The 25,978-nt window shown below is 52.2% G+C and overlaps 1 protein-coding gene across 3 annotated transcripts; it reads right to left on the reverse strand.

Annotated features, from left to right (window-relative positions):
- Positions 1–2,052: 2,052 nt before the first annotated feature.
- Positions 2,053–25,781, reverse strand: SH3GLB2 (SH3 domain containing GRB2 like, endophilin B2). Of its 3 annotated transcripts, XM_084219662.1 has the most exons (11): positions 25,693–25,781; positions 17,725–17,866; positions 17,299–17,427; positions 16,471–16,604; positions 15,904–15,996; positions 12,163–12,225; positions 8,223–8,246; positions 5,668–5,757; positions 5,384–5,484; positions 4,027–4,285; positions 2,053–3,385 (listed from the first exon to the last, which is right to left on the reverse strand). In XM_084219662.1, the coding sequence occupies exons 1-11, from the start codon at positions 25,753–25,755 to the stop codon at positions 3,278–3,280; spliced, it is 1,206 nt and encodes a 401-aa protein (XP_084075788.1). In that variant the 5' UTR covers positions 25,756–25,781; the 3' UTR covers positions 2,053–3,277. The 3 variants fall into 3 exon arrangements, with proteins under 3 accessions (XP_084075788.1, XP_084075789.1, XP_084075790.1); XM_084219663.1 differs by lacking the exon at positions 12,163–12,225; XM_084219664.1 differs by lacking the exons at positions 8,223–8,246; positions 12,163–12,225.
- Between the last annotated feature and the right edge of the window lie 197 nt (positions 25,782–25,978).

The raw sequence follows: 25,978 nt of genomic DNA on the forward strand, positions 1-25,978 counted from the left end.
GTGACAATCCAGAGACTGTCTGAAATGATTGTAATTGGAGGCTGATTCCCTGGGTTCCCCACACCCACTCCCTTTCTCTTACTCTCCTGTTGGGGAACTCGTGGGAGGTTGGAAACGAGCAGCACTATCAAATACTCCTCAGGGATGATTCCCCTGCACATGGTGGTGAGGGCCCTGCACAGGAATCCCTGTCTGCACAGTGAAGGTGCAGCATGTGGTGTAGCTCTAGATCAACAAACTCTTTAAGGTTCTAAAGCTCAGTGTGTAGTAATGACAGTAAGAGAAAGTCAGTGATTATTGCTTAAAATACAGCCTGAAATCTAGACAGACTTAGCTAAGCTAAGAAATCAAATTTCACTGTAGCTGTGAGCTAATAACCTACCAGTTCTTTCTTAAATAGACACTGGATTGCTTTACCAGCCAGAACCTTTTTAATTTCAATGGGTTTAAGAGACTAGAGCTAGAAAATGAGATTATCTTGCTTTGAGGTTGTTTGGGCTTTTTTACCTTATAAGCTTAAGTGCTGGCAATATCCTGGCACATTTCTTTGATCTGGTGTCACGTGCCCTGAGGGCTTTGGAGAGATTTGAACTGGCTGGAGTAAAGTCTTAAAGCAGAAGGGAGAGGGGCTTGTGAGGTGGTGTGACAGTCCTAAACCCAGTGGTGTTTTGATGGGGCAGCCTTTAACCAGAAACACTTTGTGCCATGGGGAACTGGGTGTGACCAGGGGGAGCTGAAGGTGAACAACTGTGCACAGACAGAATGGATGAGGGCTGCCAAGGGGAGGGGAAGCAAAGCTAAAATCTGGTCCATCTAAGCAAGTTCAGTAACAGCAGAGGCTGTTACTTGACAGTTGTGGTCAGAATCTTGCTTTTTTCATTCCTTCCTTCCTTTTGGCTTTGGAAATTGCAGTGTGCTCATCACTGTATTGGTGTTCAACAAGAATGGATTTTTCTAGATGTTTATTCAAGTGAGTTGGTGGTGCTTGGCAGGAGCCCTTGGTGCCAGACAGCAGAAGCAGTGGGTACTGTTGGTTATGTATGTTTTAGAGCTGCAGCAGCATTTCAGTCTTGAGTTGTACCCATCCTTGCCCCTCAGGCACAGAGGGGATCCAGCCAAGGGGGCTCCCCTGACATCTGCAAAGAAGCAGCACAATTGTCACCTTCCTCTAGAGTCAGGAGGAGCAATAAATGTTCCATGGGCTTTTTTTCCTACTGCAGAGGGAACAGAGTGCTGGTGCCAGGAAGAGAATTCCTTCTGGCTGCTCTGAGGGAAGAGACCATTTTCTGCTTCATTAGGCTGCTGCTGCTTTAATGTACCAAGGAGAGGAATAACAGGGGAGCAGGCCTGAGGGAAAATATACATGCTGGCAGGGAAATAGGCAGGAGTAGATCTCTGATAGATCAGACTATGAGTGGTAGTCCTGGCAGTTTTAAAACTAACCAGAACAGCAACATCATTTTGATTTCCCTGCTCTCTTAAACTAGAACAGCCAAGCTTTATTGCTGCATTACAGAGCATTTCAACAGCTGCTTTTCCCAGGAGTTCCTTCCAAGCTGGGTGTTAGGGACAAGACTTTAAGATTTTAGATGAGCAGCAGATCTAGTTTCCATAACAACTAAAGCAGTCTGTTAGATCTAGAATAGCACTTGGGTCTCTCAGCAGCTGAAGTCATCCTGCTGCTCTATTTTTGCTTCAAGTGCAGGAGGAGCTGTTGTTTCTCAGAGCCCCAGAAGCTGTAGTACAACTGAGATGTGTCAGCTGGGAAAGGAACCACAAGGCTCTGCCAGAGTGTTGGGAGTGTCAGGTGGGACAGAAAGGATGAGCAGCTTTGTTTTGCTTTTAACCCCAGCTTCCAAGCCTGGGGTAGCAGGAGGGCACTGCTTTCACCTGAGCTGCTCCCCTTGTCTCCCTGCTTGTCCCCACAGCCCCGTGGCTGGGGAGCAAGGACAGCCCTGAGCCCACAGAAGATGCTGAGGCAGGAAGTCAGGCAGTTTGTTTATTGGCAAATAAGTGCTGAAACCCGTGAGCCCCACAAACACAGGTGCTCAGTGCCCTGTTACATTAGAATGGTCACAAAACCTTTGGGGAAAGTGCAAAAGATCAATAAACAAGCAAAGTTAGTTCTGACATACCTGGGGAAGGGTGTGAACAGAGTTTGGTGCAGGTGAGTTTCTCTTCCATCCAGCTTGAGTGGAAAACTTGTGACACATCAAGTGGAAGTCCTTTGGGTGAGCTCTAGCTAAGAGTTCATTCCAGAGTGAGCAGGCACACACACACCTGAGCTAAGCCTGGGCTGTGGTGTGTGTGTGAGGCCAAGAACAGCTCCTTGTTGGGGGTCACAGCAGGTGGGACTGTCCCTTTCTGCACTAGGATGCACCAAGTCTGTTCACTGCTGACATGGGAGGGGAAACATTCATTAAATCAATGATTCAGGGTGGAAATCAAGTCAGGCTAAAACATGCCTGGACAGACACACTGAAAGAAAAGCCTGGACAATAACACAGGGAGCAAAGCTTGTAAAAAGGCTTGTAAACTTTGCAGTCCAAGAGCAGTTTCCCAGAGGAAATGCAAGCAAGATGCATGGTCCCTTGCACAGAGGTTTGGGGTTAGGCCCTATGGTAGCAGGTTGGTCTTCACAAAGAAATCTTCCAGCTTCAGGGGACAGGGGGAGGTGGGAGCCTCCAGCCCCAGGACAGTGACTGTGGCTCTGGCCAGCTGTGCACTGCTGGTCTCCCAGGGGAGAGCAGGGTGGGTGGGCTTAACAGGCTCCTAAATTTTAACTGCAGCCTCCTTACCTTGTGTGCCAGGACAGGGCAGAGGGGGTGTGTGGGACACTCCCCTGCTGGAATGCTCAATGGTTGGACTTGGGCAATTCTACTGCTGGAGAAGAGAGGAGGGGCAGATGGGCACTAACCCACACCTGACACAGGGAGTGTAACTGGTGAGCAGCTGCTGAGGGACACAGCTCGCTCACCCCAGGAAAGCCACTGGAGGAACAAGGCTAGGGCAGGGAAGGGAAAACATCATCAAGGAATCTTGTGCCATCAGGACTAACCTCAAAGCAGGCTGCACTGGTAGATAACCAATTCAGGCTTGGGTGCCATCAACCCTTTCCCAAAACCTCACCAGAACAGTGTTCCCACTTCTTTCCCAATTCCTGTATTAGCAATGGAGTGTCGACCCTGAAGAGAGCAATGGTCTCGGATGAGGAAATCCGCATTAGAAGTGCCAGATGAGGGGTGCATTCTGCTTGTACATTCTTCTTCCTTAACATTTAACTTAACAGTTCCAAGTAAGTGACAGGAACTTTCCCTTTCTGGTTCCCTCTTTCCCCTATGAGCCAGTCTGGATCCATGCCTGGCAAGCTGTACACAGTGATCATCTGGGGAGAGAAGACAGCACATTAGACAGGACCTTACTCTGCAGACAGAGCCAAGAAGTTGTCAGATGAGGACTGAAAGAACAATAATTCCTGAAGTTCATTTAGCAGGCATCTGTGCCCTTTCCCTGGAGATATGTGCAGCTTTAACACAAGATCTATGGAAAACTGCCCAGTGATGTCCCTGTTGCTTTTTCATTCTCCAAGTGACTCAAGTTACTTTTACATGGTGCTATGTCATCCCTTCTGAATATGGAAGTTCAGTCTACAGAACAGAAAAGTTTCCAACTTGCTGATTTTTCTTTTTTCCTCAGCATGATTAGAGCAGGCCTCCAGCCAACAGCTTATCCCATGGCTCTGGATAAGGCAGCTCTATTTGAGGGTCCCAGTAGAGATACTGAGTATTGGAGTATTTTATTTGGGGTACAGTTGGACTTCAATGAGAGGAGTTATTTGGGTGATGGTAAATAGTAAATGGCTGTGAGCACAAGCTCACTCCAACTCAGCAGATACTGGTACCCAGGAAAAGACTCTATTAATAAAGCAAATTTTAGGGGCAGGAAAAGGAACCAAAGTCCTGGTAGGGCACACCATGGGCTGCTGGGTAGCTGCAGCCAAATCCAACACTCAGGAAAGCCACCAACCTCATCTGCAAGAAGTGCCAGCTCGGTGCTGTCAGCTGCTTCGTAGTCGTAGAGGACTCTGGCCCTGCGCGTCCCACTGGCAGGAGGCTTGACTTCATTGGGGTTCAGCACACCCTCTGCCACGGTGTTGGGCACCCCAACAATTGTGGGCACCACTGGGATTGTAGGCACAGCAGGGAGCGTGGCAGCAGCAACAGGAGGAGAGGTAGCGGCTGCGGGAGATGCGGATTCTGCGTTGCCTACGAACGTACCTGAAAATCTTACAGGGGAGAAAAGAGCACAGTTCAGAGAGGGTCCAGCCTGAGCAACCACAATCAGCTCTTCCTTTCAGCAGTTGCTCTGCAGAGATGATGCTCAACAGTTGCAGCCTACAGAGCCAGCTGTAACACACCCACACTGCCCTTCACGTGGGGAAACACCCTCAGTTCTCAGGTGCTGAGACCGTGCAGCAGGTGACACTTGTCTGCCCATTGTGACTCCAGTGCTCTGTTTCAGCACTTGCAGAGTACCAGACTGATGTGTGGCGCTGCAGAGGGGGCTGGGCAGGTGCTGCTCTGGCCTCTGATTGACTGGGTCCATTGTGCTGTGTCCTTCCTCTGCTCTCACACAGTCTGTTACCTGTTCTGCCTGCTAATTCTACTGGAAAGGGATGAGCATTGATGGTCTTGAACTGGATAACACAGCTGGAGGCTCCCAGGCTTTGCAAGCTCTCTAGAGAGACACAGTGATGGAGCTCAGGCTCAGTTCTCTAAGGGGGTATAGCTCTGGCCCTGGCAGTGATCACACAGACATCCCAAAGTCACTGAGGGGAGGAGAGCCCTCAGAGCTCATCCTGGCCAATATCATACTTACATTTCTCCTTTGGAGCTGCAGGCATGGAAAAAGAATGGAACAGGAACGTGAGTGAGCACGTAGAGGCAGCAGCCCCTCCTGGGTCAGGCCTGTGCTGGTGTGACAGTACCAGACAGAACATCCCAGCCCACCCCAGGGATGTGCAGCCAGCAGCACTGAATATGGAATCTGGGATTTGTTACTGCTGCAGCAGAGCATGCTCAGGCTCATTGCTTGGCAACAGGAATTTGAGTCCTGTGTGATTTAACTAATTTAGAGGAAGAATGTTCAAACTCCCATGGCCATCATACTTTGAGAGAAATGTAAAAATCCAGTGGAAAAGCCTGCTCCAAATGCACCACCACCACTAGGACTGGTCAGCACTCTGCAAACTCAGAAACTCTGTCAGAGCTGTGAGGGCACTTTATAACTTCTGCCCAACATTATGATGTGGGAGGGGGGAAAGAGCCCTGAGCTGGGGGTAAGGAGATCAATAACCCTCAGAGAAGTAAAAGTCTTGTCTTACCTGCCCAGTTGCTTCTGTAGATCCAGCATGAACTGGTAGCATTGAGCATAGTAGTTGGTCTGAGACTCCACAAACTCGTGGAGACAGCGAAGATGATTCACCTGGAGGGAAAAGGACCATCAGCTTGGCTGAGTTTGGCTGCCAGGCACAGAAACCCTCTTGCTGCAGCTACTGCTCCCCCGAAGTACCCCCAATTCACCGCCTCTATTCCACATGCAGGACTCCATGCTCCTCTGGGCAGAGCCCAGAGTCTCTGCAGTCCCTGCCAGCCCAGGACGACTCACGTGTGTGCTGCTGATGCCCTCCAGCAGCAGCCGGGTCACCTCTGCCTGCCGGTCGAACTCGGTCTGGGTGAGCCTCAGCTCGTGCTCCGCCTGCAAACAGCACAGGGCTCAGGGAGCACAAGGCAGGAGCCCTGGGCAGCCTCTGCAGCCCCCCCTCCACACCCCCCCGGCAGCAGGATCCACCTGCAGCTGTGACACTGAGCAGCAGGCACAGGAGACCCTGGGTTGGGATCCCAGAGACCTCTGGCTGCATTTCAGCCTGATTCCTTCTTAATCCTGCATTGGACCACTGCAGGTGATGGATGGCAGCTCAAAACTGATGCATCAAGCAAGGAAGCTCCTACTCCCACAAGACTCAAACATGAAGATGGGGAGGCTTTGTTAATCCTGAGGTATGTGGGAAGTCAGTCCCATGCCAGCTCTGGTCCCTTTAATCTCCTGTTTCTGTACCTGCAGGCATAGGACTGTCACAGCTTCCCTAGGCTTCTCTCTGGAAGTGCAGTGGTTTTGTTTTTATCACCACAGAACAAAGACTGAGGCCAGGCAGCATTTACCAAACTGCTGCTGCTAATTAAATCTGCAATGGAGATGAACATCCCAATCCAGCTTCTACCCAAGGGTCTCCTTTGGGGCTAGTTACTGTTTCTGAGCTAGGAGGAATTAAACACTGGTGAATAGCAGGCAGCTCCACAGCAGCTTTGGGGATTCAGAGACAGACTCACATGGAGACCCATCTCTGCCCCCACTAAACAGTGCATTTACACTGGGACAATTTTGCAGTAGCAGAACACCCAGGTGGATCCTGGCAAGATCTCCAGAAGTGCTGGAGCAGCCAAGTGCTCTGGTGCTGGCTCTCCCCTCCTGCTGATGGAAGGGGGTGACAAGCATCCTCACGTGTTCTCTGCAGCATTCCTTAACACCAGTGCTGGTGTCCTCTTGGGATGTGCTGTGACTGGTCACAGAAGAGTGACACCCACTCAGCTCCAGCTCACTGGAAAAAGAATCCTTTCCCCTCCTGCAGGAGCGTGCAGCCATCAGAGCTGCCTTGGTGCAGGGGCTCCTTTTGCTGCTTTGGGAATGCCCTGACAATTCTGGCACAGGACTGGCATGTCTGGAACTGAGCCCAGAGGGCTGATCCAGCCAGGCTGACAGTCTCACATCACTGGTGACCCAGAGGAGACCCAGTACTCCCAGGAGGACAAGCTGGAGGTGCTGCTGGGGCCAGCACAGCTCTCATCTGGTGGCAGCAGTACCAGTGTAGAGCCAGGCTACAACAAAGAAATGCTTTGACTGTCTTTTAATCAGATTTGTCTATTTTAAGCTGCAACTCAACTGATCTATTTTCTTGCATCCTCTGTATGAAGGGGATTATTTAAAGGAGAAGAGGGAATGTAACAGTAGAAAACAGCGCAATGCCTTCAAAACACCAAGTGATTCTTGCTCCTGTGAGCTGAGACTCCAGTATTCAGAGCTATTTAAACTTGTGCCAGGCAGACCCAGCTCCATTTGGTGCTGCCTGGGATTTGCCTCTCCCTGCCAACTCTGAGCAGTTGCAGGATGTAGTTTCCTACAAAGCCAGAGCTGGATGGTCACTTGGGAGGCCCCTTTCAGTCTTGTGCTTCTCCAAGACATGGAGAACTCCAACATTTTCTTACACACTTGAGTCTATCCAAGCAGAACTACCCAAAGAGAGGACAGAGGAACAGATCCTTGCATGCTCATAGCTGACTGTAGCCAGCTTATTTGGTTGAGGGACTAAAGGATTTAAAGAACAGGGAGAGCTGGGTCAGGAACAGCCAGTCCATTCTGCAGATGCCTTTGGAGTAACAGCAACAGGCTGCTGTCATGCACAGCACACAGAACCTCTGCCATCCTGCACTTCGGCCTTCACAGCACTGCCTGCTGGGGGTGTTTGAGATGTGAAAGATCAGGAGCCCAGAAGGTGTCTCTGGAAGCTCCAGGCTGTGCTGGAGCTCCACACAGAGCTCACCTTGGTCTCAGCCCTCCATCCATGCTCATGGACAAGTCACACTTCCCTTCCAGAGCCTCCAAGGATCAGAAGGGTAAGTGCAGCTCATCCAGAGAGAATCAACTCCATGAGGCTTCAAACCTCCCCCGCGACCCAGCCACTCCCTGCAGCAGCTGGGGATGTGCTCTGTCCTTGCTGCAGCTCTGTGTGGAGCCAGCTGGATGGATCAGGCCAGGGGCTACCAGAGGCACATGGAGGATCAGAGCCACAGGAGCAGAGCTGGTCACACCTCAACCAACACCTCTGCTCCTGTCACACAATGCAGGGTCCTGAGCCTCCTTTTAGCACACACAGACACACACCTGGATGCCAGGGAAGTGTCTCCCACCAGGGACAGCCAAGGGGCCCACGGCTCATCCCAAGCTGCTGTCATCGCACTGAACCACACAGAGGGATCAGGGCTGGGACACACAACAGCAGCAGCGGCCCCTGATCCTCCCTGCCTGGGAATAGGCAGGGTTCCACAGCACCCCTGTCCTCTGAACACCCCCAGAAGGTTTGAGCACAATTCCAGCTGGGTACTTACTTTTTCCACCTCGTCGCTCCAAAGCTGTGGGGGCCACAGAGCAACAGGAGAGGAGATCAGTGTTGGAGACGTCGTGAGGCACTGGGCACTAACACCAACGGGCAAGGACCCTCCATGGACACAGCAGGCCAGCTCCAGGGACAAGCCAGCCCTTCACCCAGCAGCAGCTGCCAGATCCATGCCCCTTCCCCTCATTCCTGCACCCTGGAGTTCAGTTTCACAATGGGAGGGCAAGGCCCTGCCAGGGCTGCTACAGCCACTGCATTGCACGGGCTCCAGGAAAAAAGGAGTAACAGCAGAGTCCTCTGCACAGCCAGGCTCACTTTGCTGTAGCTGCAGAGGCTGCTGTTGGAGGACAGCCCTTTTAGGATTGTGGAGAGGCAAGTGAGCTTTTTGAGGCCACATAGAGGCAAGTGTTCCTCACCCACAGTCCAGAGAAATGGGATATTCCACCCAGCCTGCAGTGCCAACAGGCTCTTCAGGCACAGCAAGGAAGATGGATGCTGCCTCTGAGCCAGGCAAAACATCACACAACTCCTTCCTACTCTCCTCATCCACAGGGGCACACTTGAGGCAGCAGAACACTGGAGACCTCCAGCTGCTTGTGGGATCTGGCTTCAGGACACGAAACAATGAACAGAAGTCACACACAGCAATGGCAAAGGGAGAGAGGAGCCAGAAAACCAGAAAAACACATTGATCCTTCCCAGAGGTCCTTGGCTTGGCCTTTCCTCAGCAGCCAACAACTGCCTCTGTCCTGGCAATGTGAAATCCCCATGGATGCAGCTCAGCTTCACCACCCAGGGTCACCCCTGCAGCTCTGGGAAGGGCACCAGGCACAGCTGAATTTGCACTGGGGGCACCTGTGCTGGACAAGGGTGTCAGAGGGAGAGCAGGCTCTGCTTGGACCTGCCCTCCCAGCTGAGCTTTGCTCACCAGCTGCCCTCAGGTGGGCTGGGGGAGCCCCAGGTGCAGAGAGACTCCAGCAGCCAATTTAAGGAGCATCCACAGGACCTGCCTGCACTGGGGAGGGGCTGAAGCCCCTCTTGATTGGAATTATTGTACTGGTCTGGGTGCTGAGGTGGGTGTTTGATTTTTATGGGGATGTTTTGTTATTGCAAATCAGGAATTGGTGTAAGGCCTGGCCAATTTCAGCCATGTGTGGGGACACAGGTCCTTTCCCCTTCTAAGAGCTCCTACTGTGGGAGGAGGTGGTGGCAGCATCCTGTAGGAAGCTGAGAAACAGATCCTGAAGTGCTTCTCTGGCCCAAGGCCTTTGCCAGCACATCCCCAGGGTTTTGGGGCAGGTTTGCTATAGGAGCAAGGGGAAGCTCCCCTCTGATCCCAGGCCTTCCACTCAGACTGTGGACAGTACTCAAGCCCTGGCAGCCCCATTTAATCAGTGCAGCACCCACTGAATTTAGAGCCAGATTTGTTTCTCCTCTGTTGCCTTTGCTGTGCCACCTCCAGATCCCACCCTGTGGTGCTCTGGGACAGCCCAGCTTTGCCCAGATCTATCCCTGGGCTCTGACTCTCTGTGGCTCCTCTTTGGACAGCTCAGAGGGCAGAAAAGGCCATGATCTGCTATTGTCTTCCTCCACCCCAGCTCAAGCCAGAGGAATCCTCTTCAAGGCACTCAATATGTTTTTCTTGGAGTCATTCCTAGGAGTACAGCACGTGGCAGGGTCTGAGAGAAAGGGATATTCAGGCACAGCTCAGGTACACCTTCTTACACAAAAACAAAAGGTCAGTGTGGGAGAGAGGAGAAATGGCTCCTCAGCCTCCAACTCATACAAAACAAGGGAGGTGCTTTTTATCTTGGATTTAATTCTATCTGAGCCCTCCTGTCATGGAAGGGGAAAAAAATAAAAGCACCATGTTATCCACCTCTCCAAAAACCAACAAAGTAAATTTAGAATCCGAATCAGAGCCCTGCTGAGGGCGTGTGGTCCAGGAGAGAGCTGACCTGTTTGCTCACCTGTAAGACAAAGCTGTTCCCTTGGGCATAACCAACCCCTCCCTCCAGAAAGGAGCAGGTGAGCAGCAGCCACTGCTCTGCACTCTCAGTGCACACTAAGAAGTAGCACAAGGACTCTGGCCTGGAAGAAAAGCAGAGCAACAGGATGAAGAGCTCCTACCTTGCTGCAGTGCCTGACCCTTTGGGATGAATGCTGGGATTTGAGAGCTTGCAGCAAAGCAGCCCTGCCTGTACAGAGCCAGGGAGCAGCCTGGGCTCAGCCTGTGTTTTGCTAATTAGAGATGCAAACTGTCACCCCTGCCAGTGCAGCTGGACTTCAGGTGGCCCTTCACCCACCAACTGCAGCCTCTGAAAGAGTTTTGGAAGCCACAAGGCCTGACACTGGTCTGACTGCCTTTCCCACAGGCACTCCTGCTGTGCCATCATCAAAGCCACTGGGTCAGTGCTGGCTGCTCTCCCAGAGCAGGAGTGCTCCCACAGCCCTGCTCTCACTCACAGTGCCACCAGCACCAGCAGAGCCTGATAAGGCAGCACTGAACTAGGCACAGATGTTCCAGGGTAGACACTTGCTGCCTAAAAAACCTCAAACCACAAAATCTATTCTCCTTGTTATGTTCCTGTATGAGGCACCTGCTGCCCAGAGCAGCTTTGCAATAGAGCAGAAGCAGATCAAGGTAATTTTTGGTGAGGGCTGGACATGTCCAACTGAGCGTCTGGGCACTCCATGAGATGCCAATGCACACTGTACAAATGCTTGTCTTCAGTTGTGCTTTAGCCCGGGGCTGTTCAGAGGCAGAGAAAGCCCAGTTTTTCTCCTCTGGGTCTCCCAGAGCTTAACTGCAGTCCCTTGGAACAGACCTTCCCAAGGGAAGAGGCAGAGCCCCAGGCTGGCTCTGAGCTGCACGAGGAGACAGGAGAACTGCAGCATCACCACTATCAGCTTCTTCTGCAGGACTCTCATCACTGAGCCTGGGACTGATGGAAATTGTTTTCTAGTGTTGTGCAAAGCTGTTTCTGATCCCAGCATCGCTCTCCAAGAAGGTCAGGACAGATCCCCCTAGGAACTAACACTGATGCTGTCAGCTCAGACACAGCTCTGTCTCCAAATGGGATGGGTTTCCCATTAACCAAATCCAGCTTCTTTCCAGAGTGGCTTTTGTTTCTGAGAAGGCTGGGCTGTCCTTTTTCATATCAGCAGATCCCACTCCCCAGCACTTCCACTCCCAGATTATTCTCTTAGCAGGCATCAGTGTTGTTCTGATTGCTAGTTAGGAAGCAAGATGATCAGTTTTCAACATTTTAACGAGAAATGTGACATTGTGCAATGGGGAGCCATGAACACAGCATGGGAAGTCAATTGCTTGGCCAACATCCACTCAGTGCAACAGAGTGGAGACACAGGGGGCTGCTCACCCACCCCAGGCACATCTGGCTGTGCAACAGCTGCCAACACAATCAAACTGTAAAAAATGACCTCTGTTTGCAGAACAGACAAACCTGCACTGTTATTGACACTGGTGGCAGAGAGATTCCTCCACCTTTACTTCTCTTGACCAGCTTCAAAGCCTCTGACTCTGACACCACAGTACAGATCAGGCAGTCACGTGTGATACTGCCAGTGTACTGGAACCATCCAGAAAGGCCACTCTTGGGGGTTGTTCCTCTCAATTGCTCCCCTAGCAATAAAAACCATCAGAAGATCCCTACTAGAAATGTGGAGGAGGGCTGGCAGGGAAGCTGGTTTGGAAAGCAAACCCAGCTGCAAAGGGCCAGACCCTGAGCAGGCACCCCCAGAGGGGTGATGTGAATCCTGGAGGCAGAGTCAGAGCCTGGGTAGCCCATGTCACATTAAAATGTTGAAAACAGCAGAGCACTAGGCCTAAGTCAGGTAGAGAGAGGGGCAGGAAGAGGCTGGAGAGGCAGGATCCAGGAGAAGCAGTACCCAGGAGGAGGAGATCTTACCGCTGATGCGCTGGCGGAGAGCACGTAATTACGAGGTCTGGTTTCCTGAAAGTCAGGCACAGCCTGGGGGGGAATAGAGGGTCATGTACAAGGCACCAGAGGAGCCAACAGCAGTCACTGGGTGATGGCTGGAACAAGAGACCAGTTGCTTTTTTCCTGCCTGTGCTGGGAGCTTTGCTCAGACTCTGAGGAGAGGAGGTCTCCTGACATCCCAGCAGTGCCGTGTGGAGGCCAGGCTGGGGCACAGGGATGGGGACTGGCTTGTGCAGCCACACCTGGTGCTTGGACAGCAGACACTCCTGCTGTTAGGAACTCTGTACTTAGAGCTGTCAGCTCATACAGCACCATCCCAAAGGCATTCCCATTCCCTTGCAGCCAGCAGGTTGCTCTTGTTGCACTAACTCAGTCCTGTGGGCAGGACCTCCCTTCCCCTCGTCTCCTGCCTACAGCCACCGTACAGGGCCTTGCCCTTAAAGTAGGAATGTTTTACAGCACTGGAGCATCCCTTCCACAGTGCCTTCTACTGCTCTCACTCTCTCCAAGCCATGTTTCCTCCTAACACAGCCAGATCTACTGTTTTCAGGAAGGCACATGGCTTAGCCATGCCAGGTCTAGCCAAAGGCAGTGTAGGAGCTTTCATCCCAGAGGTCAGGAAACCTCCAAACCACCTTCTCCATAGCAGAACTTCTGCCCTGGGGCACCAAGACTTGAGCACTCCAGATATTTCCTCCCTGGAAGTGCAATGGATCCAGTCCACCCCCCCAGTTCTGGGCTCACTAACCACCACAGAACGTGGTGCTTTTATTCAGGTAAGACCAGGTTTCCACCTGGAAAGGCCTTTGGCTGCAGCACTACCTAAAGAGACAAACCAACAACACCAGGAATCCTCCTGGCCAGCCCTTACTGCACACAGGCTGCTGTGTAGGGCTGGCACAGTCCTGCTGCATCCCAGTTCTGGTGTTAATCCCCTCAGGCCCTCGTTCCCTCTCCCAGGTTAATCTCTCTGCATCACCCAGATCCACTTATACACACTGACCCACTTTGCTGGGCCCCAAGCAGCCAGCTGCAATGAGTGACCAGTGTGTGGAAGAGCAGTCAGGCAGTCCCAACCATTTATTTTTTTTTTTTTCATACCATTTAGGAGTTTTAGGGATGGCTGGAGGAAGGAATGAGGAGGAGCAATTCCTACTGCAAGTTAAACCTGAATATAGGGAGAAAAATGCACCAGTGAGGTTTGAGGCCAGCATAGCAAGTAGGCTGGACTCCTCCCTGTGGGGAGAAAGGATGTTTCAGAGAAATAGCTGCTGATGCTTTTTGGTTTTTGAAGATCAAGAGCAACTGAAGAAACCTCTCCTCCCATTCCCTGGTCTCCAGGGAGTCCCAAAACTAGTCACAGCACATGGGATGAAGGAGGCAAGCTTCTCTTGTACTTCTGTGCATGGAGAAGTTGTATTTGCAAGCAGTGATCAAAAGGGACCCACCTCCCTCCCCCTTCCACTCTGGTAAATGGGGAAAAGGGGCAGAACAGCAGCACAACCAGACCATCCTGCCTGTCATTGTCTCTGGGCTGCCCTTCCAGAGGGGGACTGGCCACCCAACCCCACCTCCTCCTGCCTGCAGCTGGAGGAGCCCCAGGGGGTCAACAGGGGAGCCCCTGCCTCTCTTGAGCACTGCTTGCAGGCAATGTGGATGGACCCAAGGGATGCTCCAGAGGGGCTGCAGGCAGGTCTCTGACACTCCCATCCTTCTGGAGCACCTTCCCCAGGCAGCCACAGCCCTGATCACGCTCAGAACATGCTCCAGGGCCAGTCCCAATGGGACAAAGGAGATATGAATTTTCTTTTTAAAAATGGGAAAGAGACAATGAGAGGTGTTAAAGGAAAAAAAAAATATCACAGCACTGTTAGCACAGTCAATACTCACATCTCCCTCACACTGAGCAAATCACAAAGAAACAAAACAAAAAGGTTAGTAAACAAAACAGCATCAACAGGAGGACAAAGCACAGTCTGTGGGAAATGCACAAGCCCAGGTGCTCCTCAGCAGCTCACAGGTCTGGGCAGCAGCTCCAGGGGCATCAGGAGACAGAAGCTGTGGGAACACGAATTTGCACTACAGAGGGGAAAGAGCAGCAAGAGAGAGGTGAGCTGGGAGAGCTGGGATACTTCAGCTTGGATGGGGAGGTGTGACACAGGACTCCAGGCATGTTACAGGGAATGCTGTGATCTAGATGAGCTGTTTAGAGCAGAGGAAGCAGCTCTCACACTGCTGGGAGCTTCCACCTTGACATCCAGCAGTCAGGGAGGCACCCAGAGCCCAGGGACTCCACCTTTAGGCTGAGCTGGGTGAGAGATGGCTCCCCAGAGCAGCAGCTGAATGTGCTCTGCTGCTGTGGTCAGTGTTTCAGCTTGGGGAGGACACCCTGGAAAGTCTAGATTGGCCCTGCACCTGCCTGGGGCACCCCAAAAGTTTCAGTGGGAAACAAGTTTTTCTCTTCCAGCTACAGGGGAGTCCCTAAACCAGCAGTGTGTGTGCAGGTGAGAGGCCTTGGGACCACTCCTGCAGGGAGCAAGGTAAAGAGGGTGGAAAGGGAGGAAGCACAGGAGGCATCCAAATTCCTGCTCTGAGCTCAAAGATAAAGCAATGGCCACCAGTTTCCCCTGAGACTGGGGGCACTGTCCCCTCTAGGAGGGGAATGGGGGATTCCTGGAGTTACTTTCAGAGGATCTGGGAGACCTGACTGATTAGAGGAGGCTTTTTTAAAAGGGCAGTTACTACTTCTGTTCACATCTGTCCTGTGTAGGTCTGAGCACTCTGTCAGGGCTGCTGAGCTTAGCACAGCTTCCCCATCTGCCATGGATGTAACTGGAGCTGGAGGAAAGGGAAAACACCTGGGAACTGGACTGGCTACCCAGGGAGAGAGAAGGCCAGAGGCCCAGCTGGCAGATGGTTAGAAACAGGCTCCTAGCAGGGCTGCTGGGCTGTTATCCCAGTGCATCCCAAGACTGACTGACAAGGACAGTCTGATTCTGACTTGCACACCTTTGCCAGTTGAGCTCCTGGCCCCAAGGCAAGAGCAGAACTTGGCAGGTCCTTGTGCCAACAGCCAGAGCTCTACAGGATGACAACCAGCTCCAACCAGGCCCTCCAGGGAACCCATCAGTGCCCAGTGTGATGAATTCCCCAAAGCCAGAGGGCAAGACAAGCCTGTAAGTAGAGCACCATGAACAGAGTGAGCAGAGAGGCTCAGGGACAGACCTTGTAGCCAGTCTGACCCTGGCCATCCCTTACAGGCTCCCACAGCACTCCTGCCTGGGAGCTGGCAGAATCTGGGACTGCTGCAGAGCTCCAGAAGCCTTTCCCTTGTGCACCTCCCAGCTCAGCTCTCTCTTGGCTTGGTTTAAGATCCCCTGTGAAAATTAGCAAGTCCTCAAAAGATGCAGCCTTTTACTTAGTAGCACAAGTCATCCAGCAACCCTGATCAGGAGGCAGGAGCCTGGGTCAAGTGCAAGTTTCCATATTGCAGAAGCTCAGAACTGCTTGCTTCAACAATTCCCCCAAGGGAGGACATCTCAGAAACAGGCACATGGCTCCTGGCCCCAGCTCCCTTCCACCCCAGATGAGGAATTCTCCCACCCATGCCTGCCAGAGACAGGACACAGCAGGGTAACCTAATTTTTGACCATGGGAGCCAAGCCCTGGGGCCAGAAGGGCAGGGAGGGAAACGAGGGGAGGAGTTACCGCTGCTTTTGCCTCGGCAGCTTTGGCCTTCTTCAACCTGGCTTTGCAGGCATCCAGGTCCAGGCGTCGGTTCTGCAGGATCCTCCTCTCTTTCTGGAAGGGACAGGAGATGGCTCAGAGCACACTGCTTACAAGCAGGGTTGAGGAGGGGGTGTGGTATCACCTAGGAATCAAATCTATTTCTTTATTAAAACATGCCAGGGAGAAAGAACCAGTTGCTATGCTCGTCTCCTTAGCAAGAGTTTTGGGGCTGGTTGCCAGGGATACAGGATAACCTCCTGGAAACAGGGCAGCCTGTGATGGGTGATGCCCACAAGCTGCAGGAGTGGGGAAATTAGTTACTTTTTTCATGCATATCAGCTGGCAACCCTTCCCTATCAGAGGGGGAACCTGAGCAGATCTAGGGTTGGTACTTCCTCATCCTAGCATTCTTTAAGGGGAGAGGTATGGAGTCATCCTTTATCATAGGGAAAGAAAAGGGGTTCTCTCAGCACTGTTTCCCTCTCCCCCTGCCCTCCTTGTCTCCAGGGATGTGACAAGCTTCCCCTGCCCTGGTAGCACACTCACAGAGATGGTTCTCCAGTCCCCCTCCAGGAAGTTGCGCAGTGGGGTCAGGAAGCTGATGGAGGCAGAGCGGATGAATTCCCGTTCTGCTGCACCCAAGCGCCTCTGAGTCTCTCCAACTTTTATCAAAGTCTTTCCTGCAACAACGGGAACCTTCAGCTCCAGAGAAACCAATTAGCATGTGTTGGCTTCAGCCAGCTCACCCAGAGCTTCCACACTGCGTGCTGGGGGACACGGGCACAGCTGTACCTGGCCTGGGCAAGGTGACCGTGCCTGTCCCGCCCCAGCTCCAGCCCTACCCACTCTGCTGTTGGCCTGAGGCATCTTTTCACTGCTCCCAGGGCAGCTCTGATCTTATCTACCTGCTGAGGCACTCATGCCACTGATGTACTTTACTGCTCTACCTGCTTGCGCAGGCTGATCCTTCTTTGCCTCGTAAAACAGAGGCACAGGAACAGAGCAGCAAATTAAAAAGCACCAGAGCAGAAAACATGAGTTGATTAGGCAGTGTTGGCTATAGATGCAGTTACAGCTGCTCTGGCTGTAACAGGACTCACTATTGAACAACTATTGATTTGGAGAGCAGGAACAAAGCTCATGGCAGGGGCAAGGACAGCTGGAAGTGAAGGCTGTGTCTGTGTGCAGGTCTGCTGCTTAAAGAAGCCCAAACCTCCCCCAGGAAGGGACAGCTGTGAGGATTAAGAGCAGGAAGATGCTCTGTGTGGCCAGGAAGGAGCCTGCTGCAGACATCTCCATGCAAAACAGTGTTAGGGATACTCTTTTGGGAAGGGTTGGATTCCCAGGACTTCTTCATTAGCCAGGCTGACTTACCATAAGGTGTCCCTGGCCCAAAGTCATTGGCTGCCTCTGTCATGTACTGTGCCAGCAGCTCCCCATTGGTGACCCGGGAAGGCACCTTCCGGTCAAGCTTCTCATACAGGAACTCTTCTACTCTGGCACCTGGAGTGGGGACACCAGGGAGGCTGAAAGAGGGTCCCTGACCTGGGAATATGATAGCCCAGCCCATGCAGTCCTCAGTGATGCACTGGACAGCAGGCAGCAGTGCCAGGAGCAGGTGTCCCTGCCCCAGGGCACTGCCAGGCTGTGAGGTGCTCTCAGGGAAGGACAGGCCCTGCAAGGACACGTTCCTCCCAAACCCCACAAACTCTGATAGTGTTCCCTGCCAGAGGCCATGTCTTTCAGCACTGAGATGCAAGTGACATTTGTCCCTCAAGCCTTAGGACAAGCTGGACTTACTGGGGTTTGGCTGTAGCAGAACTTCAGTCTGACGCAAGATCTTCTCTGTCCAGTTCTTTGTGCAGTCTGCCCTGGCCAGGAGGTTTTCAAAGTGGGCATCAAGTTCAGTCTTCTCAGCCTGGCCCAGCTTTTCTTCAGTGAACTGCAGGAAGAAGGCAGTCATTAGGTCTGTTCTTCCAAAGCAGATTTACAGTGTGTTAGAGAGCTAATAAAGGACAATGAAGCTGCTTTTGTCTTGTGTATTTACCTTAGAATAGAGCTAAAAACCCTTCAAGGTATCATTCTTTTTTTCCCAGGCATCTTTCAGGGGAAGAGGGCAATTTTTTTGCCCAAGAGTAGAACAAGCATTGGGCTAAAAATAGACTCCAGGTCTGAGAGGTGTACCAGAATAAGTAACTTTTAATAAGGTCTAGTACAGAAATACTCCAGTTGTGAGGGATCTATTTAAATATGCACATGGCTTCCACTGCTTCATGCAGCAGAGCAACAGACATCCTTCACATGAGGGAAGGTGCTAAATCCCTTCATCTCCTACTGACCAACTCTGTGTCCTGCAAACCCAAGGGGTCAGGAACACCACTACCACCTGAAGTCAGGAGACTCAAACTTAGCATTTAGATAAAACCACTTTCAGCAAGTGACTCTTCTTCTGGGACACACTCTGAAGCAGGGAATTGAAATATAACACTGTCCAACTCTTCTCAGCACTCAGATTCATACTGGCAATGGACAATCCCTCCCTCTGCAATTCCTTTTAAGTCTAAAATTAGCAGTAGGGAGAATTAGGTGGTGCAAGTCTCCAGTGTTTTCATACTGGGCAGTGGCATCTGACCAGGTTTGTCAGATGCAGCCTCAGATGGCCTGGACACCCTCCATTGCTTCCCAGAGGGATTTCTGAGAGAAGAGCCCATTCCCTCTCATCCCATCCCCATTTCCCACTTGCTCCTTTCAGTAAAGTTGGCCAATTTCAGTGTATTTTTAAGCACAATTCCCTGCTCTTGACAGCATCTTGTTGGATCATGCTAAAAGACCCTTTGGACAGCTGTGCCATTTGGGGTCCACAGAGGCTCCAGCTGTCCCTTAACCCTTGTTACTGGTCTCTGATGCCATTGCTGAGTCATCACACATGGTGCTGTGCAATACCAGCACAGGCAGATGCCAAAGATTACAGCCTGCCTAAAGCTCTGAGATGAAATGCAGCTCCTGTCTCATCCACCACTGGTACCTTCTCCTCTCTGTTTCCCCACTCCAGAGCTCAGCTCTAGGTGGGCCAAGATGCCCCTTCCATGGGGTCTCGACCTGGGGCCTGCTGCCCTTCCTGAAAGGCTTCCTGGTCAGCTCTTTCCTTCCCCACCCAGCCCAGTGCTGGGAAATAAGTGAGATAAGGAGAGCCCAGAGCAGAGGCAAACAGCCCTCGGAGTCCTGTTACCAGATGGCTGAGATATACAAGGCCTCCAGGTATGTTTACACAGTGACCTGTTTGGCACCATGCACCGGAGTGCTTTGTCAAATACGGGTGGGGACAGGTCCTCAGCTGCAGGGACAGGGATCCTGTCCCTGGTCTCTGCACCAGCAGCCCCTGGTCACTGCCATGTAATTTTACCTAGGTCTTGCCATGGTCCCCTGGCCATTGCTGGACAGGGGTAAAAGCAGATTCAGTGTGAGAGGGTGTTGTATTGTTTGGTCTGTGATTTCTTTGGGAGTCACACATGGCTCTCAGTGGCTGAGGCTGCTTTCCTCTGTCTGGGAGCCCAGGGCTGTTTTCAGACTCTGCCAGGCTGGGCTGAGTCACTGCCATGCAGCAAACTGGGACTTCCCAGGTATCTGGCACCAATTCTTGAGTCATCTGTTAAAGATCTTTCCTAAACAAGACTCTTTGATGCAAAGGTAAGTCTCTCTCTCCCCCCCTTCCCAGACAGCATTCTGAGACCTCATCTTACTTTCAAGTCCAGCTCTTTTTCCTGCAGTTTAGGCTTATCCTGCACCAGCATCTGCCCTGGAGCTGTCAAACCTAAACCCAATTTCTTTTCAGCTGAATTGAGTCAGCTTCTTACAGCATTGCAGCAGTGCCAGATCACTGCTGAAGCCCTCCAGCATCTCCACAGTGCTACTGCCACTGTCCTGAACCCCTCCAGCTCTGGGGTCCTTTGGTCTATTAGCAAGTGACATCTTTGGCATCACTGTCCTCTGTGGCTGTTTTGTGTAACCCAGTGCAGGGGTCACAGCTCAGCATTTGCCAGAACTCAGAAACTCAATTCTTATCTCAAGTCAGGCACTAAAGCTGTTTGTTTTGCAACAAGGCTGAGGGCAGCACCAGGATCACAGCAAGCCTGGGGATGCCTGGCAATGACAGAAGGGGAGGGTGGGCAGGAATCTCAGTCACAGCCCCTGGTTCCAGAGGGTCAGGCCAGAAAACAATCTCTTATTCAGGCTTCTTTCAGGGTGGAAAAGGAGGGCATGAAGTGGGTGCAAGGCATGGGAGGCTGTGACTCCACTGACACTTAACTCCCTCAGTGCCTCCCTGAGCCCTGGCCAGGAGCTGGATGTGCTGAACCCAGCCCAGGCACAGCCTTGGGTGGTTGGTGCCTCACTGCAGGGGCTGTCCTGGCTGCTGCTGTCCCTGCCCAGTGCTACCTCCTCCTCCTCCCCCCTGTGCACAGAGTCACTGATCCAGCTCAATTTGATCTCCAATGAGAATTTTTAGACCTATCAGAGAACCCACCCAACTTCACAGCAGTTGTGGGGATGTGCCATGAAATGCAAGGAGAGCAGGACCACCTGCTGCTGCAGGAGCAGCCTGCCATGAGATCAGATGAAGCTTCTCCTGGAGGCACAGCCAGCTCAGGAGATCACAGGTCAGTTACACTGACCTATGGCTTGTGTTTTTGTCTCCTGCAAGTGGAAATCTGAGATTTTGGGTGGCAACAGATCTCAACTGCCCAGTGAAAAGAAGGGTAGAAGAACAGCAGTTTATGAACTTTGGCTACTCAAGCACTTCAGTCAGAATTCGCCTGTAAAGAATTTCTATTCTTGAGAACCTGTTTTCATAACGCAGAAATTTGATTTAAAATATTTCACTGTGACACCAAGAGATGCAGGAGAAATGAACTCATCATACTCTCAAGCCTTCTGACTATGAAAAGACAGATTTTAAGTAATTTATATCTTGCTGCTCCCAGACTAGAAGCACTGCTGTCTTTTACAACAGATTGCCAAAAATGGGAGTGATAGTGGGTTTTATCAAGTTGATTTACAGGCTTGGTCTGTTACAGATCCCTGGGGAGAGAGGCAGGGCTGGCAGAGCAGAGGCAATTGCAGTGCTGAGAAGAACCTCCAGCTCCTCCATCCTGCCATGGCAGCACTACTCCCATTGTTTTCTAGAACCTGAGGACTGGGTCAACAGCCCTGAACCAATTCCCAGATCTGCATCCTGGGATCATGAGCCAGGTGGCAGTGCTGAGGCTGCTCCCCTGCAGGAAACATCCTTGCAGCTGACCCAGAGCAGGTGCTTAATAATGCAGGGCAGCCTTTTGTCAGTGCCACTCTCACTCTCCAGGAAGAGCAGAGCTGTGCTGCATTCCAGGACATCAATAATTCAGCCAAAGGTTGGATTTCCTCTGGGAGGCTTGGCTGGCCAGCAGGAACAAGAGATGCTTTATCAGGGCCCAGGTGGGCAAACAGGGTGACCCAGCAGGAAAGCAGCACTTGGGCCACAGGCCCAACAGGAGCATGGATGTGCTGGACTGCAGTTAGGGCAGCTGCCCTAAGCATTCATAGCTTGGGGAAAAGCCCTTTCCCCAAGGAAGAGCTGGCAGACACAAGTCTGGGACGTCAGCAGGGTCAGCAAGTAGTGCTGAGCTAGAGGGGCCCCTCTGCACCAGGTACAGATCAGACAGGCTGTGACTGAAGGACATCAGAGACAGGCTTTAAAACAGCCCATGCTGAAAGCACCAGCACCTTAATTTCCTTAAAAGGGGAATAAAGTCCCAGTATAATAAAAGCCCAGGCCTGTATGCTGTATCTCTGACGAGGTGGCTGCAGGCCCCTTGCAGAGGATCTGGTGGCAGAGTTCAGGCCCTTGTACCACTTGCAGGGTCCCCATTTTATCCAGCTGGACTTTACTTATGACTTTCCACTTTAAATTTCGAAGATCAAACTGGGGCCAAGAGACTTAAACCAGGCATAGTCTCCTGTAGCTGCCAGTAGATTTAGACTGTTGGGTTTTTCAAAACCTCCAAATAGCTCAAAACACCCAAAACACAGTAACATTTGCTCTTTTGGTGATCAAAAGCACAACACAGTCAGTTCAGCAAATCTGGCTCCCTCTTTGCACAGGGTTGCAGTAGGAAAGAAGCCACAGCCACTCAGCATCTGAAAACTACTTGATTTTCAGCAACTCTAGGCCAGATAGAAAATCTGCTCCAAGTATTTGGTCACCAGGAGGCAGGAAAGCCAGGCTGGGAGCCAAGTGAAACTGTGCTAGAGGACAGAAGGAAGCCATTAACAGGGACAGCTTGGTTAACTCATGAGCAGGCATTCAGGAGAGGAAAAACACTGCGGTGGTGGGTGACCTTGGCTGGACGTGAGGTGCCACCCAGCCTCTCCATCATCTCCTCTTCAGCACAACAGGGGAGTTGAAAATAAGATAGATAAACCTCATAGTTCAAGATAAAGGCAGTTTAATGAAGAAAAAGTTGTGTGTGGAAGCAAAGGAAACCAAAATATTTTCCTGCCTTCTTCCCATCTGAAGTGATGTGTGACCACTACCTGGGAAGCTGGGCCTCAGTCCATGTCCAGGTTAATCCAAAAGACAAGTGTGCTCTACAATAATGTCCCACCTCCTCCTCTCTCTCAGGTTTTATTGCTGAGCAATGTCCTATGGTATGGAACATCCCTTTGGGCAGCTTGGGTCAGCTGTCCTGGCTGTACAAGACCTTGTACTTTCCTTGAGTCACCTTCTGCTCTCTCAGCTTTTAAAGTGTGAGCACTAATGAGACTGGCAAGCAGAGGGCTTATTTTATCTGCTAATGATAAAAGTCTATTTTATCACCAGAGTTCAGGAAGCTGGGGGAGTCTGTCTGTCTGCAGGGGCTTCAAGATGAGTAAGTCAGCCCTAGCTGTTTTAGTAATGACATTAGGGGAGGAAAAGCACCCAAAAGCTGCATTCACCCTTGGGCATTTTCACCCAGAGCCTGTTTACATCAGAACTGACAAAAGACAGACACCTACAGTTATTTCCAGACCTCCCTGGAAGAGCCTGGCTTGCAGCCTATCTAGAACAGAGAAATCCAATGTGTGGCCACACAGCTTCCACTGGCCAAGGTTTGGGATCAGACCCACTTATGATAACTGGAACGTGCAGCTGATCAAAGCTCTTCTTCAAGTGAAGATGAAGAGTGACCTGTTAGGAGTCTGTCTGCAGGTGCTGCATCCCCTCAGAGAGTACTGATCTGATGGCTGCAACTGGTGCAAGTGGCAACAGAGGCCATCCTCAGCTGAATGCTGAATCCTACACAAGCTCTGTATCCTTGCAGTGCCCCAGCCTAGAAGCTCGTTCCCCACTCCCAGGGTAGCAGAGCTGTCCACTGCTTTCCTACCCCAACTATCCTCTCTGCTCTGCTTTTCTGGAGGAGTCCTGTGACTGAAGTCTGAGCAAGGAAGAGCCAGGTAAAGGAAGCAGTGGGTTTGAGCTGTTTTGTTGGGTTTTGTCATGAGGAGCCTAGTCCAAAATCATTCTTCCAGCACCTGTGTTGGGTTGTATTTGATAGATTTCAAACCAGCTCCTGCCCTGAGCCAGCCCAGAGGTGTTGTGCTGACCATGCCCTGTCTCCTTTCCCCCTGGCTGAGCCCTAATTTCAGTTCAAGTGAAGCTCCTGTGTTGGTCAGACAGCTCTGCCAGACAGCAGGAGCAAATGCTGTCTGAGTGGAACAGCACATAATGGCCAGTCCATTTATCTCCCAGTCGCTGCAGTTCCAGTAAAACATCACTTTGTTAAATGCCTGGAGCTGGAGAAAGCATCTCCAAACACTACAGAAAACAGCTTTTTCTAGACAGCTTATTCCCATGCTAGAAGATCTGCAGTGCTAAAGAGGGCTACAAAGCCAGCCCTTACTGCCCACAGCAGAGCTCAGCTGTCAGTGGTGGCTCTGGGGGAGATGGGGCAGGGCTCACCCACACCAGGGCTCCGTGGGCACCCAAAAAGGCTGAATTCCCCCAGCAGTGACCCCTCATGAGGTAGTTTCCAGCCTCAGAGATCTCCTTCCTTCCAGTTCTCCCTCCTTACACACCTGCTCGCTATCCACAAGTGCCAGTGCTCATTTGGTTTCAAGAAATTACTACTGTAATTAGGCATATGAATATTCATGTACGAGACAGTGGAGTAGGTGTAGCAGGCAACAGCCACGATTTATAAACGCCTCCTTGCTCTGGAATCACTGTGTGCAGACACTGTTCCCAGGCCTGTCTCCTTCCTACGCCTTGGAGCTAAAAAACACTTATCAGAGACTTACAATAAGGCTTCTAAACATAAGATTTCTTTCCAGCATTTCTTCTGCATCCAAGGTCATTTGCATGAGAACAACATCTTTAGGTTTTCCATCTGCTCCTTATTTTGCACCTGTAGTTAATATCTCCCTTTTTCATAACATATGACTCACTGGCACGGTTGCAGGAGGTGATATCTCCTTACAGGAGACCAGTCCTCAACAGAGCCAGAATTACTCCACTGCACAGAAGGTCTGGAACGAGGCAGCTCTGCTCTCTTTGTTTACCAGCCCACACACAATAGGCAGAGCAAGAAGCCCAGTCCCAGAGCCACCAGCTGGACCTCACCTTCCAGGCAGGATCCCAACCAGTTCTGACCTGCCTCTCTCCTCTCCTGGCCAAACAAGAGCAGTTTTTCACTCATTATGCCCAATAAATGAATAAACTCAGCAGCTCCATCTCACCACCTGCTCCACGTCTGCTGCTTATGTGTACCCAAATTTCTTCACAGCTCCAGGGGAGGGTTACTTCATCCCCAGAAACTCCTGATCTCAAGTTTGGGAATATCAGAATATTTTGAGTTGGAAGGGATAACTGAAGTACAACTCCTGGCCCTGCACAGAAGCAGCCCCAAGAATCCCCTGCTGTGCCTGAGAGCGTTGTCCAAAGGCTCCTGGAGCTCTGCAGGCCCTGGGGCTGTGCTCCTTCCCCGGGGAGCCTGTTCAGTGCCCCACCGCCCTCTGAGGGAAGAACCTTTTCCTAATTCCAACCTAACCCCCCGACTCAGCTCCTGCCATTTCCTGGCGTGGTCCCGGTGCCTCAGCAGCCCCGGGAGGCCCGACCTGCCGGCTCTCAGCAGCTCCTTCCCATCCCTGAACGCCCCAGTGTTCTCCCAGGGCCTGGCACCCCCTGCTCCTCCCCAGGGCCTGAAGCGCAGACCGGGAGCAGAGCGCCTCCACCACCCTTCCCCAGCGACAGGGACCGTCCCACAGAGTCCCACAATGACTGGGGCTGGAAGGGACCTCTGGAGACCATCCCGTCCAGGTGGGTTTGGAACGTCTCCAGAGTGGGAGACTCCACATCCCCCCTGGGTATCCCTTCCACATCTCTGCATCCCTTCCCGGCGGGTCCGGGCACGGACAAAGCAGCCGGAGGCCAGACCACACAGCTTTGTTTCTTTAATGTCAATAACGCCAGGCACGACTGTCCCTCCGCATCCCCTCCCCATTCCGAGGGCCATCCCCGGGGCTCTCCCCTGCACCCCCCGGCACTCCCGAGCCATGGCCAGGGGCGATGTTCCCGCGGGGATGCACCTGAGGGCGGTGCTCTGGGGGCCGCGGCTCACACAGACGGACCCACCCAGCTCCGATCTCCCTCTCCGGCCTCCCCGGGCCCGAGCAAACCCCCCGGGGCCTAGACCCGCGGATCCCCCGCCCCGCGGCCTCCGGGCGGTGCCGCTGCCGTGGCGCTCCGCCCCGCCTCACCTGCATGGCGCGGGAGAAGAAGACCCCCGCGTCCGACGCCAGCTTCTTCACGTTGAACTCCATGGCGGCCCCGAAGCCGCACCGGCCGCGCCGCGCCCCCGCTGTCACCGCGCCCGCCGCGCCGCTGCCTTTTATAGCGTCGGGTGACGCCCGCTCAGAGCCTCTTAAAAGGGCTACGGCTTCTTGCAGAGTCCGTGAGCCCCGGCTGTTCCTTGGTGGGCGGGGCGCGGGCTGGGCCCCTTTAAGCGCGGCGGCTGCAGCGGAGGGAGCTGTCAGCGCCTGCCAA

Source organism: Fringilla coelebs (assembly GCF_963513975.1).
Source record: "Fringilla coelebs genome assembly, chromosome: 21".
Lineage (NCBI taxonomy): Eukaryota > Metazoa > Chordata > Aves > Passeriformes > Fringillidae > Fringilla > Fringilla coelebs.

Excerpts from the sequence above, each read along its gene's own strand:
- SH3GLB2 (XM_084219662.1), bottom strand. The coding sequence starts at position 25,755 with ATGGAGTTCAACGTGAAGAAGCTGGCGTCGGACGCGGGGGTCTTCTTC. Across the intron at positions 5,758-8,222 it reads GGAGCGACGAGGTGGAAAAA|GCGGAGCACGAGCTGAGGCT; the intron begins GTAAGTACCCAG and ends TGCTGTTTGCAG. Across the intron at positions 4,286-5,383 it reads CTACAGAAGCAACTGGGCAG|ATTTTCAGGTACGTTCGTAG; the intron begins GTAAGACAAGAC and ends CTCCCCTGTAAG.